At 32.2% G+C, this 18,969-nt stretch overlaps 2 protein-coding genes across 4 annotated transcripts; both read left to right on the plus strand.

Annotated features, from left to right (window-relative positions):
* The first annotated feature begins 423 nt into the window (after window positions 1-423).
* On the plus strand, window positions 424-4,062 carry LOC100248486 (uncharacterized). 3 transcript variants are annotated; one of them, XM_010662057.3, is made up of 3 exons: window positions 451-770; window positions 3,367-3,548; window positions 3,835-4,062. In XM_010662057.3, exons 1-2 carry the CDS (start codon window positions 548-550, stop codon window positions 3,519-3,521), a joined length of 378 nt encoding a protein of 125 aa, XP_010660359.1. In that variant the 5' UTR covers window positions 451-547; the 3' UTR covers window positions 3,522-3,548; window positions 3,835-4,062. The 3 variants fall into 3 exon arrangements, with proteins under 3 accessions (XP_002271418.1, XP_010660359.1, XP_010660361.1); XM_010662059.3 differs by lacking the exon at window positions 3,835-4,062 and adding an exon at window positions 3,683-3,736; XM_002271382.4 differs by lacking the exon at window positions 3,835-4,062 and having other exon boundaries at window positions 424-770; window positions 3,367-3,736.
* Window positions 4,063-17,551: 13,489 nt separating this feature from the next.
* On the plus strand, window positions 17,552-17,986 carry LOC104881555 (uncharacterized). The gene has a single exon (XM_010662060.2). It carries the CDS (start codon window positions 17,552-17,554, stop codon window positions 17,984-17,986), a length of 435 nt encoding a protein of 144 aa, XP_010660362.1.
* Window positions 17,987-18,969: the final 983 nt, after the last annotated feature.

Raw genomic sequence — 18,969 nt, forward strand, 5'->3', positions numbered from 1 at the left:
ATTTTTTAAGGTTTTGCTTTTTTTTAGTGAGAATTTTTTACTTTTGTGTTGTCCACTTGGTTGTTTTCTTTTTTTTTTTTAAGTGAGAATTTCTCACATATATATTTTTTGTATGTAAGTCGTCTCTTGAAAAGACGATTTCTCACTTTTTAATTTAGAAATCAAGTCTTAGGAAATCAATTTTTTTTTTTTATAATTTTTTTAAAAGTTCATAAATCGTCGTTTGAAGAGACGAATTTTCACTTCCAATTTATTTTCTCTTTCTTATCTAGACAAAACTATGGTAGATTTAAAATTATTTTTCTAACTACACCAATTTAGGAATTATTTTTAAAAACTGCCGCAATTATCAAAATCCGTAATTTATCGGTTAAGTGCACGAATACCCGAATAAATTGTAGCGAATTTTCTATTAGCTTAGGCAATAAAATCAAGGTACTGTAGAATTTTCCTAAAATCAAATGGGTGAAACAAGGATTTAAATTTTAAAAGGAAATCAAATTCTACAATTCAACTATATGGTTGAGAATCTGCAAGCCTTGGTTGAATGGCGTCTCTGCTGGCTGCTCCTTCCTTCAGTCCTCAACTCCGTATCTTCCAGGGCCTGAGGACGAAGGCGATTAAGACCCTTAATTCTGTACAGCTCCCTGCAATTCGATGTTCTCTAAATTCTAATCAGACCCTCAAGACTTGCAAGATCTGTAAAACTCAGTTCGACCCTTTGCTCAACCACCCTCGTGCTTGCCGCTTTCACACTGCTCATTTTGGCGGTACCCCCTTCCTCCTCCTTCTTCATTGTTTGTTTGCCGAGAAAAATTGGAGAAATCATAACCAAATAAGATGCAGTTTTTTATTTTTTTTAAACATTCTTTTTTTTGTTCACTCGTTTTCTCAGCAGCCAATCTCAGCGTTAGGGTTATGTATGTACACAAGACTCAAATTTGGATACTCTTTTTGCAATTGCAAATCTAGGAGATCGTATTGGGTACTGGAAAGAGACTGATAAAAATTTATGGTGAATGGTTTGAGATCGACATTATTTATTTATATTTCTTTTTCTTCTGAATCTTATTATTTATGGTTCCAGTGGCCTTGTGGTTTATGGTGGGTGGGTTTGTGGTTTAGTGCCCAGAAATTGATATAACGAGTGGGAGAAAAGGAAGGCGGATAGTGTGGGTAAGTTGTGAGATAGAGGTTTTGGGCATTGTAGGGGGTTCATGGATGAGGAGGAACTTTCAGGATATGTTTTCTATTCGGTGGGGGATGGGAGGAAGACGAGGTTTTGGCATGACAAATTCTCGGAATGTATTTGTTGTCTGCTGGGGATAGGCAGAGGCTGAGGTTTTTGCATGTTGAGCTTGTGATAGAGTGTTACTAGTATAATTTCTGGAACTTTTCAGAATTGCTGTGAATAGAGAAGCTACTGAGCTGAATGTTGATACCGTTCAGCTTCTAGGGGTACTGGATCCCATGGTTTGTAGAGAACTCTGTGACTGGAAGTTCAAGTTTGAATTGTGGATTCCTTCATAAAGCTTAATTAAGCAGTGAGGTCCTTAGAATCTCAATGTTTTGAGATGGAAGATCACTGGGAATGGGTGGTGCTTTTCTTTATATTCCGTTTTAAAGGATGAGTTGGGATGGAGTGAATGTGGAATATGGACTGTATGGTTTCAATTTCCAAATTAGAGGGAAGGTGTGAGTGATTGAATAGTGATGGTGAAGAATATAAATGTCAAAGATCAAGCCCATGTTGCATGGGTTTGGGTACGAGTGCCTGGTGCAGGTATGCATCTAAGCATCTGATCTTTCACATCTCAAATTTTAGAATGTAGGGACTCGACTGAAAAATGCTCTTGAATGGTACATAGATATGATATCATAAGGGGAAAAAATCAATTGGAAGTCGATCAAAGCAAAAAAGAAAAGAAAAATATCCTTGAAGAAAAAAACAATTTCTTTTTTTTCTCTTTTATCCTTTTTCTTGGAAAAGTAAAAAATTAGTAAATATCCAAAGCAAAAGAAGAGCATCTGAAAAGGATCCCTACACCCATAACCTTGTCATATCGTCTCAACATGGGTACATTAAGCAAAATTGAAGAGTTTGGATATTACAGGGTCAAGCACCAAATAAAGCCTTGATTTTGAATTTGAGGATGAGTTTTCTGCAGCCAGGTAAACTGGTGCAACCTAAGCTTCCCTGTCTTCCAAAAGGAATCAGACAAAATAAATCTTGGACTTGGAAATGATTTCAATTTTAGGGGTATTTCTTTTATTGAGCTTGGTGGATGTAACTATATATCTGCTGGAGGGAATTCTTGCTATCAGTAGAGAATAGCTTGTACAATGGAAGCAAGAAGCTCATTAATGATACACGTAAATATTACTTTGAAGTATGGTTTTTATTTTTCAGTTTTTAGATTATTTGGCCAAAATTAACAAAAAGTTCCTGTGCTGACATTCATTTTGGAAATAATTCCCTTGGATTTAAAAGAATGGACATAGTAAGCTGTGAAAGGGTGGTTTCTAAATTTTTTATTGTTGTGGTCTGAAGGCATTGTGGGCAGAGACAATCTTCCCTTCTAGCTTTTGTAGATTGTTTGAGATGTAAGCCGGAAGTGTGTTGTTTCTATTTTCTTTTTGCTATGTGCTTTTGCATGGCTTGTATACTTGCATTGCACTATTTTTTCTGGTTAGGTGCTTTCTAATATAATTTCTCTTATTTACCTATTAAAAGAGGGGATTACTTCCATGGGAAAATGAACAAAGACTAGCTTGGTAGAAGGCACATATGTGGCTATGTATACTATAAAATGGAATGTATCTGGAAATTTGAAGAATTCATGAATCATCCTTTAGTCCTATGTGGGTATTTTGGTCTCACCGTCATCTTGTCAGTTTTCTTAAATCAAATAGTTGATAAATTTGAGAAGTAAAAAGGACCATAATCCCATTTTGTTGTTTAGTAATCAAATGGGGCTCTTGAATACTAATTCAAGTTGAAAATGGTTTAGTTTGCAAAACTGAGACATAGAAGAATGCTGCCAGGTTGTGGCTAAAGTTGGACTATAAAACCAAGGACATCATACGTAACCAAGAGTTTTAAACTTAAAATTTACTGAACTCAAAATGCAATAGCATTGGCTTTGCAAAGGTCATTAACTTGTGCAAATCATAAAAATTAAAGGGGAAAAAAACATAACAGGAAGGGATTCCAGCTGTCTATTGAATATTACTAACTTCTGAATCTCTAATTTCTTGTATTAGCATTATGCTTATATCATGCTTCTACATGATGGATATTTTAATGCCACTTCATTCCCAATGCTCTATATCACCTCATCTCTTTTCCATTCTCCATACCCTCAGGAGAAACGAAGAGGAAGTTCGAGAGCGTCTACACAGGAGGCACCATGAATACACCTGACTCTGGTCAGGTTCTTCAATACTGGCATTGCTGTGGATCTGAAGATCCATTTGATCCTGGATGCACTGCTGCCCCTCACTCTTCCTATGATGACTGATGGAATCAATGCAATTTCTCAATCAATGTTAGGTTCACATGGATGATTCTTGATTCTTGGTTGTTTCCTGTTATTACTAGGTTGTTTATGCTTTTTTATATGTAATTGCAGATGTTTCTATTCCCTGTTCTATTTTTTTTGACAAAAACATGTCCTAACAGTTAATTGTTTAGCTGAGAGAATCCCAATAAACAGAGAGTTGAGCTCTTGTTCTATCTTGTTTTTCACGAGAGATAAGTAGTATTACAGTTTGTCCAATCTTTTTTCTTGGACATTTTGGTGACTATCAATGCTGAGGTTGTTCTTTTGGCAGGTTGGTGATGCTCAGTGAACTCCATCTTCAACAGGTATGAAGGGCTACTCCTCTCTTCCACTTCTTCATTGCAGTAATCTCAGTCCAAGGGGCTAAGCTGAACCCACGGAAGAAAAAGGCATGCCCATATTCTGTGATTTGCAACTGCAGTTTTTAATCGTTGTTTTGTTTGGAAGGTGGGTTTGTAACTCAGCTTTTGATTGATGGAAATTTGGAAGTTTAGTATCACTTGAGAAGGTTTTTAATTACTGTTACAGTCACAAACTTTAATTTGTGCAAAGGAGTAAAGGATGCTTTGGGTAAATGGGAATAGGAAGGGAAATGGTATGGGTATGGGAATGGAGGTGAATTACGATGCTACGTAGAAGAGAGGAATCAAAATCAACTTATTGAGTTAATATGGCTGAATGAATTAATTTAAGTTATTAAGCATATCAACTTATGACTTAATAACTTAAGTATAAGTTAAAATCACTTTTAAGTTACTAAGCAATATGTATGAAGTTTTATGAACACCATCTTAATTTTCATATTAATGATTCTTTTATTCCTATCCTATTCTTTTCATTCCCAATATCTATTCCAGCATTCCGAACGCTACCTGAAGGATCATTGTGGGGGCTTTGTAGTCATTATTGGTTTCATTCCCAATTTATTAGTCACATCATCGTGAAACCTTGATCTTAATTATTTAAGGTGATTTTAAGTTAAATTATTAATTTAAAATATTTATTTATTTTAGGTATTAAGATTGTTTGATAAATCTAATTTAAAATTTATTTTAAATTATCAAATTGAGATATTTATCTCATTAATTTTAACTAATATATTTATCCTAATTGATTTTAACTCATATTTATTTTCATTAATTTTAAGTACTAAATTTATTTATAAAACATCCTTATTTATGGATCTATAAGATAATCATAAAGTATTGATTTGAGTCTGTGAAATCATAATTTAAAAAAAATACTATTACTAGTTTAGGCAAATGGGGAAAAAAAGATTTGAGATTAATAATAAATTAATTATTCTGATTTAATACTTAAGGTTAAAAATAATTTTAAATTGTAATATTAAGTTCTTTTACCAAATATGCTTAATCCATTAAGTGACTTAAATTCAGTTCTTAAGTCAAACATCCTTTTAATGTAATTCATGGAGGATTTTGAACACTAAATAATTAAATGTTAATTATTTAATTGCTTTGGGCTTGTCTTTGTTTTCTGATTGGGGTTATGGGCTTTGGTTTATTAATTTTGGTTAGGTATAATTCTAAGGCCACTAATTTTTTAATGTTAATATAGCCTTTGGATAAATGCTTGGACTTTGGGCTTTAATATTTAATTTCTTTGGGCTTCATTGATTTTAATTTGATTTGGACTTGTATTCTTTGAGCCTTTCATCTGGATTATGGACATGGACTTGGTTTGATTTGGGTTTTGAATTGGACTTTTTTATTTTTTATTTTTATTTTGGATTGGGCTTTGATATGAACATGGGCTTGCTCTTGTTTCGTATACCATATTGTAACTTCTAAGGGGTTGAAAGAAGCTGAGAATAAAAGGGAAAAAAAAAAAAAAAAAATCAAAGGATACATGGCACTCATCAAGAATGACAAGTGGAGTTTTAATTTTTTTTTAATAATAATATTTATTAATTAAAATCAATATTTAGGGGATTTAGAAAATCATATATGGCTCGTTCTATGTAACCCGTTCAAATATTATTCTTTAATTTAAAATAATATTTGAGAAAATTTAGAATATTTTATTTAGTAATCTTAAATTTATGTCTTAACAAGAATTAATAATTATAATTACCTTTTTAATTATCAAATTCATTATTTTTGTTCATTTTAACAATTGATAGAGTATATAACACATATGATATATTTTTGTTTTTAAATTTTATAATTTGGCTAGCATTTGAATAAACTATTGGAATTAAATTTATATGAATAAAAAATAAATTTATTTCTCAAAAAATTAAAATTTCCATAACTCACTTTACTTCAATTGCACTAAAATTTATACTTAAAAAATTTATTTTATAAGAAAAATGTTCGGGTCATCACAATATTGCAATCCTCCACCACTCCACTTTTCATGAGGTGCAATCTATTTACCCCTTCAAATCCAACAAATTCGGACATATTCACTAATTTGAGTTTAGATCCAATTCAAATTCAAATTTTAACAAATAATTTTGAATTTAATTAGAGTTAAGAGTTTGTTTGACATTGTATAAGGTGTTTCTTTAGAAAACATTGCAAGTGATTTTACAATATTACAAGTGATTTTTTTAGATTTTTAAAAGCATTTTCTAAATTTTGCTAAACATCTAATTTTTTTTTATTTAAATATTATTTAGGTCAAAAGTGTTTTTTAGAATCACCATAAAAAAGACTCTTAAAGTGTATTCGATAGTGATTTTAAAAAGTGTTTTTAGTTTTTTTCTAATACTTAAAAAATATAAATTTTCAAGTGTTAGAAATATTAAAAACGCTTTCTAAAATCATTACCAAACAAACTCTTAGAGTATGTTCGACAGTGATTCTAAAAATTTTTTTTAGCCCTTTTGAAAGATAAAATTTTTTAAGTATTAAAAATTGTAAAAACACTTCCTATAATTACTACTAAATGTGTTGTTAGAGTATATTTAACAATGATTTTAGAAAGTATTTATAATTTTTCTAATATTTGAATTTTTTTACCTTTTAGGTATTAAAGATGCTAAAAACATTTTCTAAAATCAATACCAAACACACTCTTAGAGTGCATTTGGTAGCGATTCTATAAAACACTTTTAATCTTTTTAACACTTGAATGATAACATTTTTCAAGTATTAAAAATGTTAGAAGCGTTTCGTAAAATCACTACCAAACTAACTCTTAGTACACATTTGGTAGTGATCGTAGGAAACGTTTCTAATATTTCTAACACTTGAAATTTATTATCATTTAAGTATTAAAAAAATTTAAAACGTTTTCTAAAATCATTACGAAATACATGTTGAGATATTAGGAATGTTTTCCTTATATCATTCTTTCCTTATATCATTTAGTGTTGAGATATTAGGAATGTTTAGATATTAGGAAAGTTGAGATATTATGAATATTGAGATATTAGGAATATTGAGATATTAGGAAAGTTGAGATATTAGGATATTAGTTGTTATTTCCATATATCATTCTTTCCCATTCTTAGAATGGTGATTACCCTCTATATATACTCTGTACATGAACGAATGAAAGTATGAATGAAAAAACTACCATTTATCAATTTGAAGATGGTATCAGAGCCATGGAACTGAAATCCTGGATATTTTGTCGCTATGGTAGTCCAACAACGATCAACCATCCTAAGACAAGCCCTAATATTGATAAGTCAACCTTCAAATGCACTCACTGCAATAAGACTGGTCTCACCAGTCTGAATATCCCACAATTTCAAAGCAAGGACTCTTGGTATGACCAGGAAAACAATGAGGAACGAGGGTTTGAACCATAGACCTTTAGATCATGTTTAGGCTATCAACACTTTGTTATTAATGATAATAATCGTGATCAACGGAAGAAGGATTCCAAGAAAACCTTGACTGCAACTGTTGCCGAAATAAAAACAGAGGCTAATGTTGCTGAGAAAGCCTCTGCATTGGTAGCCGCTACTGATCATGGTGATAAGTTTTTAAATACTTTTACACCTGGTATTAATAGTGTATGGATAATTGATTCTGGTGCTACAGATCATATGACTTTTGATTCTAGACAGGTTTCACCCCTTAGACCTCCCTCACAAAAAATTGTTTCCACAGCCAATGGTAACACAACCCCAATCATTGGGGAAGGATCCTTAACTCTTACTGATACTTTGAATTTGGATTCTATTTTAGTTGTTCCATCTTTAGATTACAATCTTTTGTCAGTTTCTCAAATCACTGTAACCTTATCTTGTATTGTCATTTTTTGGCCTAAATTTTGTGTGATTAAAGACATCCAAACAAGACAGACGATTGATTGTGGTATTAAGCGGGGAAAACTCTATTACTTGGACTTATAGTCAAAGGATTCAAATAAGTTGCAACAAGCCTTGATGGTAGATGGATCTGAGGGAGAGAAGAAAAAGTCTGAAATTTGGTTGTGGCATCGACGTTTGGGACATGCTTCCTTTGGTTATTTAAAAAAATTGTTTCCTAGTTTGTTTACAAAGAGTGATATTTCTGGTTTCCGTTGTGACATTTGTGAATTGGCTAAAGCCATCGTGCTTCGTTTCCGTTAATTTTGAATAAAAGTCCGTTTCCTTTTATGGTTATACATTCTGATGTTTGGGGCCCATCCAAAGTCCCAACTTTGAGTGGCTCACGTTGGTTTGTTACTTTTATTGATGATTGTACCAGAATGACATGGTTATGCTTGATGAAGACCAAAGATGAAGTGAACTTGTTGTTTCAAAATTTTCATAAAATGATTGAAACTCAGTACAATGCAAAGGTTCGGGTTCTACGTAGTGATAATGGTGGAGAATATCAAAGTTCTGATCTTCAAAAGTATTTGGAAGAACATGACATCATTCATCAAACTACTTGTTCCAATACACCCCAGCAAAATGGAGTCGTTGAACGAAAAAATCGGTACTTGTTAGAGGTTGTTCGTGTTTCCTTGATATCAGCAAAAACACCGATATCTTATTGGGGAAAAGCAACCACATCTGCCACATACTTGATCAATCGGGTACCTTCTAGCTCAATTAACTTTCAAACACCTCTCCAAGCTCTTACTGATTCCGTAGGTGCCCCAACCGTCCCAAATCTACCTCCTCGTGTTTTTGGTTGCGTGACATTTGTGCATCTACACAAGCACCAACGCACCAAGTTAACTTCCCATGCATTGCAATGTGTGTTTGTTGGATATGCATTGCACAAAAAGGGATATCGATGTTACCATCCTCCAACTCGACAAATGTATATTACAATGGATGTGGTGTTTCATGAAGATTCGATGTATTTTTCATCTGAGTCTGAACTTCAGGAAGAGTACCATAAGGAAATTCAGACTCTCGATTATGATTATCATATATCTGAGAAAGATGAATTTGGACAATCTGAACTAGTGAACTAGGAAGCGGGTGAGTTGGATATGAGTGGTCAACAATTGGGGTCCGATGATGTCTTCATTGAAATACCAAACCAATCGTCCTCTGTTGAGGGTGTTCTTAATTTGGAACCTAATCTATTCATGAAACGGTTACCACACCGTCATAATAGAGGTATTCCTAAACCCACATATGAACATGAATTGTTTACCAAAGTCAAATATCCCATGAGCAACTATGTGTCTAACCATCGTTTGTCTGAATCAAATAAGTCATTTGTAAATCAATTATCCACTGTAGCTATTCCTAACAGTGTGCAGGCTTCTAGCTGATCCAATGTGGAAAGTAGCCATGAATGAAGAGATGAAATCATTGCAGAAGAATGAAACATGGGAACTCGTAGAATGTCCACCAGGAAAGAAGCCAGTTGGGTGTCGTTGGATCTATATTGTGAAGTACAAGGTAGATGGTAGTATTGAACGATTTAAAGCAAGACTGGTAGCAAAAGGGTACACTCAAACTTATGGAATTGACTACACAGAAACATTTGCACCTGTAACTAAGATCAACATAGTTCGAGTATTATTGTCTTTAGCTGCAAACTTAGATTGGCCATTACAACAATTCGATGTGAAAAATGCCTTTCTGCATGGCGAGTTATTTGAAGAAGTATACATGGATCTTCCACCAGGATGCATGGTGCCAGAAAAGCAATGTCAGAAGGTGTGCAAGTTGAAGAAGTCATTGTATGGGTTGAAGCAATCCCTGAGAGCATGGTTTGGAAGGTTCACAAAGTCAATGAGAGCTTTTGGCTATTGTTAAAGTAATTCAGATCACACTTTGTTCCTGAAAAAGCAACATGGTAAGATTACGACACTTATCGTATATGTGGATGACATGGTAGTTACACGAAATGATCTTGAAGAAAGAAAAGCTCTGCAAAATTATTTATCTAGAGAATTCGAAATGAAAGATCTAGGTCCTCTGATATACTTTCTTGGGATTGAAGTTTCTCGATCAAGTGAATGAATTTTTCTGTCTCAAAGAAAGTATGCCTTAGATCTTTTACAGGAGACTGGAATGTCGGGATGTCAACCTGTTAATACATCAATGAAGGAGGTCTGAAATTGTGTGTTGAGCCTAATCAAGTATCAACCGATAAGGGAAGATACCAGAGACTTATGGGGATATTAATGTACTTAGCTCATACAAGACCAGATCTTACGTATGCATTGAGTGTAGTGAGTCAATACATGCAAAATCCTGGAGAGCAACATATGAATGCAGTCATGCATATTTTAAGGTATTTGAAGAATGCTCCTGGGAAGGGAATTTTGTTTGCTAAAAATGTTGATCATCAGAGTATAGAAGTATATACTGATGCTGATTGGGCCGGTGCAGTGGATGATAGGCGATCTACATCTGGTTACTTTACCTTTGTAGGTGGTAATCTTGTGACATGGAAAAGTAAGAAGCAGAATGTCGTCGCTCTTCAAGTGCAGAAGCGGAATTTAGAGGTATGACTCTAGGACTTTGTGAGGCATTATGACTAAGACTCCTCTTACAGGATTTAGGTTACCTATCTAGGCAACCAATCCGATTGTTTTGTGACAATAAAGCCGCATGTGACATTGCTCATAATCCAGTACAACATGATCGTACAAAGCATGTTGAGGTGGATAGATTCTTCATTAAGGAAAAGTTGGATGATAAGATTGTGGAATTGGCTAAGATTCGATCAGAAGATCAATTGGCCGATATCCTTACCAAAGCTGTCTCAAGTCAAGTGTTCTCAAAATTTTTAGACAAGTTGGGCATGTGTGACATCTATGCACCAACTTGAGGGGGAGCGTTGAAATATTAGGAATGTTATCCTTATATCATTCTTTCCTTATATCATTTAGTGTTGAGATATTAGGAATGTTTAGATATTAGGAAAGTTGAGATATTATGAATATTGAGATATTAGGAATATTGAGATATTAGGAAAGTTGAGATATTAGGATATTAGTTGTTATTTCCATATATCATTCTTTCCTTGTATTATTCTTTCCCATTCTTAGAATGGTGATTACCCTCTATATATACTCTGTACATGAACGAATGAAAGTATGAATGAAAAAACTACCATTTATCAATTTGAAGAACACACTCTTAATTATCTCATATTAGAAGTGACCACCTAAACTTGTTTATACAAAAAATTAATTTTCAAATTCACATTACATTTGGTGGCATGTTTATTTCATTAATGGAAGTGGTTATGGTTCTTTGACTCAATGCATTTATTTATTGAATAAACTTTTATACATTTAAATCTTGCCGGATCAGTGAGGTTTTAACCAAATAGACGATAAATCAATCAAAAATATTTTTATATTCTTTCTTAAATATTTATGTAAATATTATTATAACTTAGTGAAAGGTTGTGAAGAATATGGAGATGCACATATTTTATTTTTTAATAATTATTTTCAATCTATGAGATAAGAAGTCTTACCTAAATTTTATTTTAATTGTATAAATATAATATTTTTGTATGAATAATTCTACTAAATCTATTATGTAACATTGGAATGACAATTATTTAAATAAACAATATAAATATTTTTTTTATCAGGTATTTTAATAAATAAAACATAATGTTTGTTCCATCACACCAACAATAATAACTTTCCTTTCCATTTTATTTTCTTGCTATATAGTTTCATAGAACACTCGAAGAAAAAAATTCCTAATTTATTATAAATATTTATAGTAGTTTGTGGATAGTAGCACTATTTCCATATTTGTACTATTACCATATCGATATTATCTTTGGCCTATAAATACGAGTTTATGATTTAATAAAGTGAGATTGAACAATTAAGTTATTTTCTTCTCTAATTTTCTTCTCATTTTTCTCTTTTAATTTTTATGTTTATTTTATAACAAGTTATCAACATGATGCTCCTTGTAGAAAAAGAAAATAACTTATCTACAAAAGTTTTTATAGTTATGCAATCTTATTTCTTTCAAACATTCTTATTTCAAAAGATATATGAAAATTGGTATATAATTTTTTTTTATGTTTAATATTATAATTTTGATTTACTTTAACTCATAGCTAGAAATTTTGTATATCACATTTTATATGATCAAGCTAGAAGTTATATATAAAAAAAAATTTCATAACTAGAAACTATGAAAATAATTTCTATTGACAATTACTTTATAGCTGGTAAAATTGCCAGTCAGCAACCTTGTACCAAGAAGCTATATAGAAAATTTTTAATTCTATTATATAACCAAAAGTTATAGCATGATATAATTTTTTTTTGTCTTTTTTTTGTAATTATTACACTTTGTCACTTGTTTTATGTTATTACCATCACTCAAATTTTAATTATTTATAATTCAAAGTTATATATAAAAGGTTAGTAAATCAATAAATATTAAAACTCATATAACTAGAAGTTATATGGAAAATATTTTATTATAAACTTAAATTACACATAATTAGAAATTATATAATTATTATTATCCATTACCAAAAGTTATGAAAATAAGAAAATTAGTATTCTTTGGAATAGTCCGGTGTTATACCAAGTTGTTAATATGCATTTTCTTATAATCAAAAGTTATGGATAATAAAATTGTTAGTTAACAATTTTGTACAACTTTTTATTAGTTAACAATTTTGTACAACTTTTTAAAATTCATGTAACGAGAATTTATGAAAAAAAATATTCTATACCTAAGAATCTTTCTATGCTATATAACAACTAAGATTAATTTTAATATTTGTTTTCCAATATCTAAAAGTGATATGTGATATTAAAATATGCTTGTTATGCATATAAAAAATTGAAAGTTTTAGATTGCATATAAACTCATATTATGGGAATTTTGGATAATATTTTTTTATTTATTTGTATATAATTTTGATTTCTGAATATTCTAAGACTACATATAAAAATTTCATTTTTCTTAACATGTCATTCTATTATGATTTGATTTTCCATTTTATGTATTATTAATAATATGAAAACAAATATTATATTTATAAAGAGTGATTTTAAAATTTTGTATGCTTTTAGATACATATTAATAAATTTGTTTTTCCTTATTTGAATCTTGAAGATACTTATTAGAATATGAAAATTAATATTTCATTTTGAATATATAATTTTGAGAATATGAGTTGTTTTTAGTATATCTTAGTAAATACATGTGATATTTCATAAGATTTTGTACTTAAATATCCATGTTGAAATATTTCAAATTTTTTAGAGATTTGAGATTAATAGAATAATATTATTTAATTTTATGATATGAATGTAAGAATTTTTTATTTTTGTTTATTTTTTATTTGTAAAATCTAGTGTGCATATTTTAATACCATGTTTGATGAAAAATGGAGATTTTGTTTTGATATATTTGAAATATATGGAAACTTGTTCCAATATGTATAAAATATATATTTGATTTACGATTGAATTTTCTAGAGACATTTTTGAAAATCTTGAGTATATATATTTTTTACTTTAAAAATGTATATGAAACATATGACTTAGTCATGTAATAACATATTTGATTTTATATGTCACTTTTGTTTAAAATATTTTTTCTTTAGTTACATAAAAATAGTTATTTTTATTAATATTACATATTGCTACTCATAGGGTATATTGTATTTATCCTCACGACTCTCTAAATCCAACATAATAGAAAAGAATGGTTTAAAAAACCAAAATATATATTAGATTTAGAGATAGAAACTCAAACCTTGATTTGAATGTTTCCAAAATTTTTGCTTTTGGTTTTCTTCTAACTTAAAAAAAAAAAAAAAACCTAATCCTTTTATGTTTGCCGAAGATGCAACCTTTACATAAGCTATGCTCAATAGATTTCAACCTCGATAGTTTTCCCTTGGACAAAAGCATTTTCATTCCCTTCTCACTTATATGCCCAAGCCTGCAATGCCATAAATCTGAATTAACACTAGCATTAGCAATAACAATTGTATCCTTGCAACTAGAAGTCATAAACAATGTTCTAATTTTATTTCCTTGAATGAAAACCATGGCTCCTTGGTGATTTTCCACACACTACTAGCAAATGACCCTTATCATCAAGTTGTCCTATAAAGATCAAGTTATACATTAACTTTGGTACATGCCTTACCTTCTAGATTTTCCACACAAATTTGTTTCACATATTCAATATAACATGACCAACACCAACAATGTCTAACGGTTCTCCATCAGCCATATACACCTTTCCATAGTTTCTAGTAACATAATTTTCCATAATTTCAAGGTGTGCAATGGTATGAAAAGAAGCTCTTGATTTTAACACCCAAGAGTTAATAGTATAATCAACAATAAGAGTACTGCATTTTATACCTCCTTAGTCACAACATTGGCAGTGTCATTTTTATTATCATCGTTCTTCATTGCTTTGCAATTTCTCTTTTTGCAACCAAACTTGCCACAATTCTAGCATTCTACATTTCATCAAGATTTGGATTTGTCTCTTCTTTTTCTTGAATTCAATCTACAATGAACTCAGTTAAAATTCCTTTCATAACTCCTATCTTTGGTCCCAAAATTTAGGGCAAAGTTTGATGTTGTTGTCTCACCTGAAATCTTTCATGTGAACTTTCTTAGGAAGAATTAGCATCATTAAACTTCAATTTTGAGTTCCCTATAGAATAGCTAACTACTACTCTCATGGGCTCCCAACTACTTGGTAATGAGGCTAGAAGAATTAAGGCACAAACTTCATAATGGAAATTAATTTCAACTAAGGACAATTGATTAATAATCTTGTTAAATTCATTCAAATTCTCTACCATTGGAGCACCTTCTCTCATCTTCAAATTAAATAATGTTTTCATGAGATATGCCTTGTTATTTGTAGAGTGCTTCTCATACATGTTTGTTAGGAATTTGAGGCTAATCCAAACTATGGTAATCACCCTAGAGGTAGGGGGGGGGGGGTTTAAATAGGGTGATGGTCTCTTTTTCACAAATTTAAACTATGCAAAAATAAGAGATAATTATATGCAAATATATAATAAACAAAATAAACACAATTGCATATAATTTAAAAGAGTTAGGGAAGAGAGAGTGCAAACACGAGAGTTTATAGTGGTTCGACACTTCCTTGCCTACGTCCACTCTCCTCAACCTCCTAACCGAGTGAGGGTTCCACTATCTTGAAGCTTCAACCAAGCTTCCAATCTCTTTACAATTGGATTATGGTTCCAATTCACCCTCTTGGAATTTTGGCTCCAAGCACCCTTTACACTTCTTCAAGAGATATCCCTCTCTTGAACAACCTCTCAAGTGATACCCCTCACTTGAGAAAATTCCTCACAAAGATATACAAATAATGATCTCTCAAAATCTTAGTAATAGAACTTTAGGTTCAAAGATACAAGAAAAACTAGGATTGAATGGTGCACTAAAGATATGCAAGTTTTGGAATAATGATGCACTAAAAAATACTCTTCCAAGGCTCAAATATAATCAAGAAATATTTGGGAAGGTTTTGCTTATGAAACAATGAAGTTTGGAGCCTTTTTAAAAAAGAAAAAAGTCATACTAGCGGTTGGGGGTTCGACCGGTCGAGCTAGGGGTCGACTGGTTGACTAGCCGTTAGGGAAAGTGACCGTTGGGCCTCAACCGGACCTCAACCGGTCCTCGACCAGACCTCAACCGGTTGAGGTTCAACCTTGACCGGGAAGAGAAGGCCACTGGGAGAGAGAAACTTTTTTGCCTCCCTCAACCGGTCCTTGACCAGACAAGCACAACCGGTTGAACCGGTTGAGCCATTTTTTTGGCTCAACACTCAACCTTTTTCAACTTAAAACCTTTTAACACAAGTTTGAAAATCATTTAACACAAGGTTTTAGTTGAAAACATGAAATCATCCAATTCTTAAGATATTTAAAACAATATTACTCTTGGATGATTTTGGTGCATAAATAAAGAATGAAATGCATGAAAGTCCTAGTGCACCAACAACCTTACAAAGGGATCTTAAGAAGCTTTGGTCTTGAAAAACTCTTCTCTTTGAGGTGGTCTTCTTCTTCATGATTTCTCATTGGCTTGATTTGTCTTTGGATTGCCACTTTGGAAGTCGTCTTGCCTAATCACACTTGAAATATGATCATTAGTTCTAAACCTTGTTTTATTATCATCAAAATCAAGATTAACCAAACCTTGGTTTCACAATGTCAAATAGGAACTCCATTAGTCCCTTTGCGATTTTCTTCTTCACCATGCTATGTGTCATGTTTTTTGACAATGTTAATCTCATGACTCCTAACACTTGTTTATCAAAGAGATTCTAATTGATTTCTGATATTGATTTTGATTTCTGTTTGAGAAGAGCTAGATGTAACTTTTTACCATAGTGATAACCTTCAATTTGCATTCTCTAAAATGTAAAATTTGTATCATCGAACTTGTCATTTTCAAGCTCAAATCTATCTCTTTTAATCATTACTCTCACTCAAACCAAACTCTGATACCACTTCTTAGGATATATATATATATATAAGAAACAAAAAATAGAGAGAACACATAAGATTTATTGTAATTTATTCTTAATGTAAGAGTTACGTCTACTTTGCTACTCCAGAATTTCTAGTATGATTAAAAAGAAAAATATAAGGTGATCTTATGCCTAATATCACTCTATTTTCACACACTTACCCCTAAAAAAGGTCATCCTAATTAATTCCTTATATAATGAGAAAATCAGGGCAAATTAATACATATAAAAAATACATAAAATACCCCTTAAATAAAAAATTAGGCTCCATACAACTCAATATGATTTTCTCTTCTTTTCCTTTTTTTGTAGACCATGGTTGGTTGTTTTCCATTTTTGTAGACCATGTTTGGTTGTTTTCCATTTTTGTAGACCATGTTTGATTGTTATAAAATTTGAAGGAAAGAAAATGAAAGAAGGGAAAGAAAAATATAAGGAAAACAAATATACTGTTTCCTCTTACTTTGTTGTTTATTAAAAAGTTGAGAGAAAGAAAATTAACTGTACCAAATTTTTTTTTCTTCCTGGGTATTTTTTAAAATCCCCTATTAAATCAATTCAATTGCCCGGAGTTACCTGCACCATGAAACGATTGAAATTAATGTCTCTCCCAAATAAAAAATTCTCTATTACTCTCAACATTGAGAGGTACCTTAATTTGTCAATTGACCTAGTCATCGTCTCAATGAGTACAGGTGCTTTTGTTTTCAGGGTTTTGTTCAAAGTATCTTCAGGATTTGGACTTTATTTAACGAATCTTCAACGATGGTGGGTGAGACAATCTCACATTAAAAGGCAGAGATTTCTGTCCTGTCAAAGATATATGACCCCTCCTTTGTCGAAAGTTAGAGCTCAAAAGTAAAATATTGATTATGATGCGAATTCTTAACTAGGCTCAATGGGACTCAACCACACGGCGCCACATGGCCAACTTCACATGCCACACACGGTTTGGGACATAAGCCTTCGCTCCTAAGATACTCAGCCACTATGTAATGACCACATTATTGTGCCTTCTATAAATGGCCTCCATCTTCTCCACATTCTGTTGCACTGCTAATTACTTCACCTAATAGCAATGGAATCAACCTCTTTGTTCCCTTCTCCTACGCTAACCTCCTTGCCCTCTTCATCAGCTAAGGCGTCTTACCGGAAAAAACCGGTTAGACGGGTTGTTGCTGCAAGTAGAGGACCGGGTGACAGAGACTATAGGGGCAAGCTGGTGGATGAAAACATGATTGTCCTCAGAATGCGCATTAGAGAAGTGAAGATGTTGGAGACGAGTAAATCACCCCCATCAAATTGGATGGAATGGGAGAAGCGGTATTATGAACATTACAATGAAGATGTATGTCAAGCAGTGGGGTTGCTGCAATCTTACCTGATGAATATTAGGCCTAGTCTTGCTCTAGGGTTTTTGGGACTTATCTCATTGAGTGTGCCCATGTCAACTGTGATGGGTATGTTTCAGGCTATAAAGATGGCCAAGGGACTCTTATCTGGGTTAAGCTGATGGATTTTTTGGCCCTTGATACATTTTGTCAAATTTAAAATGGTAGTTTGGATAGAAAAACTTGATCTCTAACTGTCCTCTTTGTATTTTTATTTTTTGGGTGTATGGAGTAATTATTACTTACCTGTATCCGGGTTGGATATGTAGATCATTGTTTTATCTTGGTCACTAGTTTACTGGTTTCCAGCACATGCATCAATGATCAAATTTCTACGGCAGTCTCTGTAATAAAGCAGCACTGCTGCCATAATTTTATTCATTCGCTTGAAGGGAGGGCAAATTCTTTCTTTTTCTTACCATGCCTGCACTAATTTATAGATACCATGGAAAGCTTAACTTCTCTTACATGTTCAGTGGTTGAAAGCCAGTAAAGAAGCAAATTTAATGGGTGCATGCATGGCAGGTGGAAGTTCTGTGTTCTTCTGGGTTCAATGAAGGAATAGCAGTATATTTAGAATGAAATAAAAAGAAAGAAAGATCAAAGCTTGAATGTTGAACTAGCTGAGCATCGAGTGGATTAATGGAAAGGCCTTGCTTGAGTCCTTTGCTTATTCATATTACTTGCTATCGGCTTATGTTATTCAAGGATGTATCTGAGACAAATATGGTAAATTCTGGGAGGCTATTTGTAATTTGATCCTTTGTACTATGATTATATTTGGATTTTAACGTGATTTACATTTCACATTTGCAAGTTATGGAATATCTTAACTAGGGTTAGTGGAGGTGACCTTTGCTGTAGGGTTCATTCAAAGGGAGGAGGGGGGAAGAGAGAGAGAGAGAGAGAGAGAGGGATCGGGCCTGGAGATTTAGTTGGCAGCTTTCTAGTGCATTAATGTTCCGATCCCAAAGAGATAGGTAAATTGAAAAGAAATGTATATACAATTAAAATTGGCAAAATAACTCGATTGATTCATCGGAACATATAGTATAGGTTCGTGTGAATGGTAGTTAAATACTAAAGAGGTAACAACAACATGGCT

Source organism: Vitis vinifera, chromosome 14 (assembly GCF_030704535.1).
Source record: "Vitis vinifera cultivar Pinot Noir 40024 chromosome 14, ASM3070453v1".
Lineage (NCBI taxonomy): Eukaryota > Viridiplantae > Streptophyta > Magnoliopsida > Vitales > Vitaceae > Vitis > Vitis vinifera.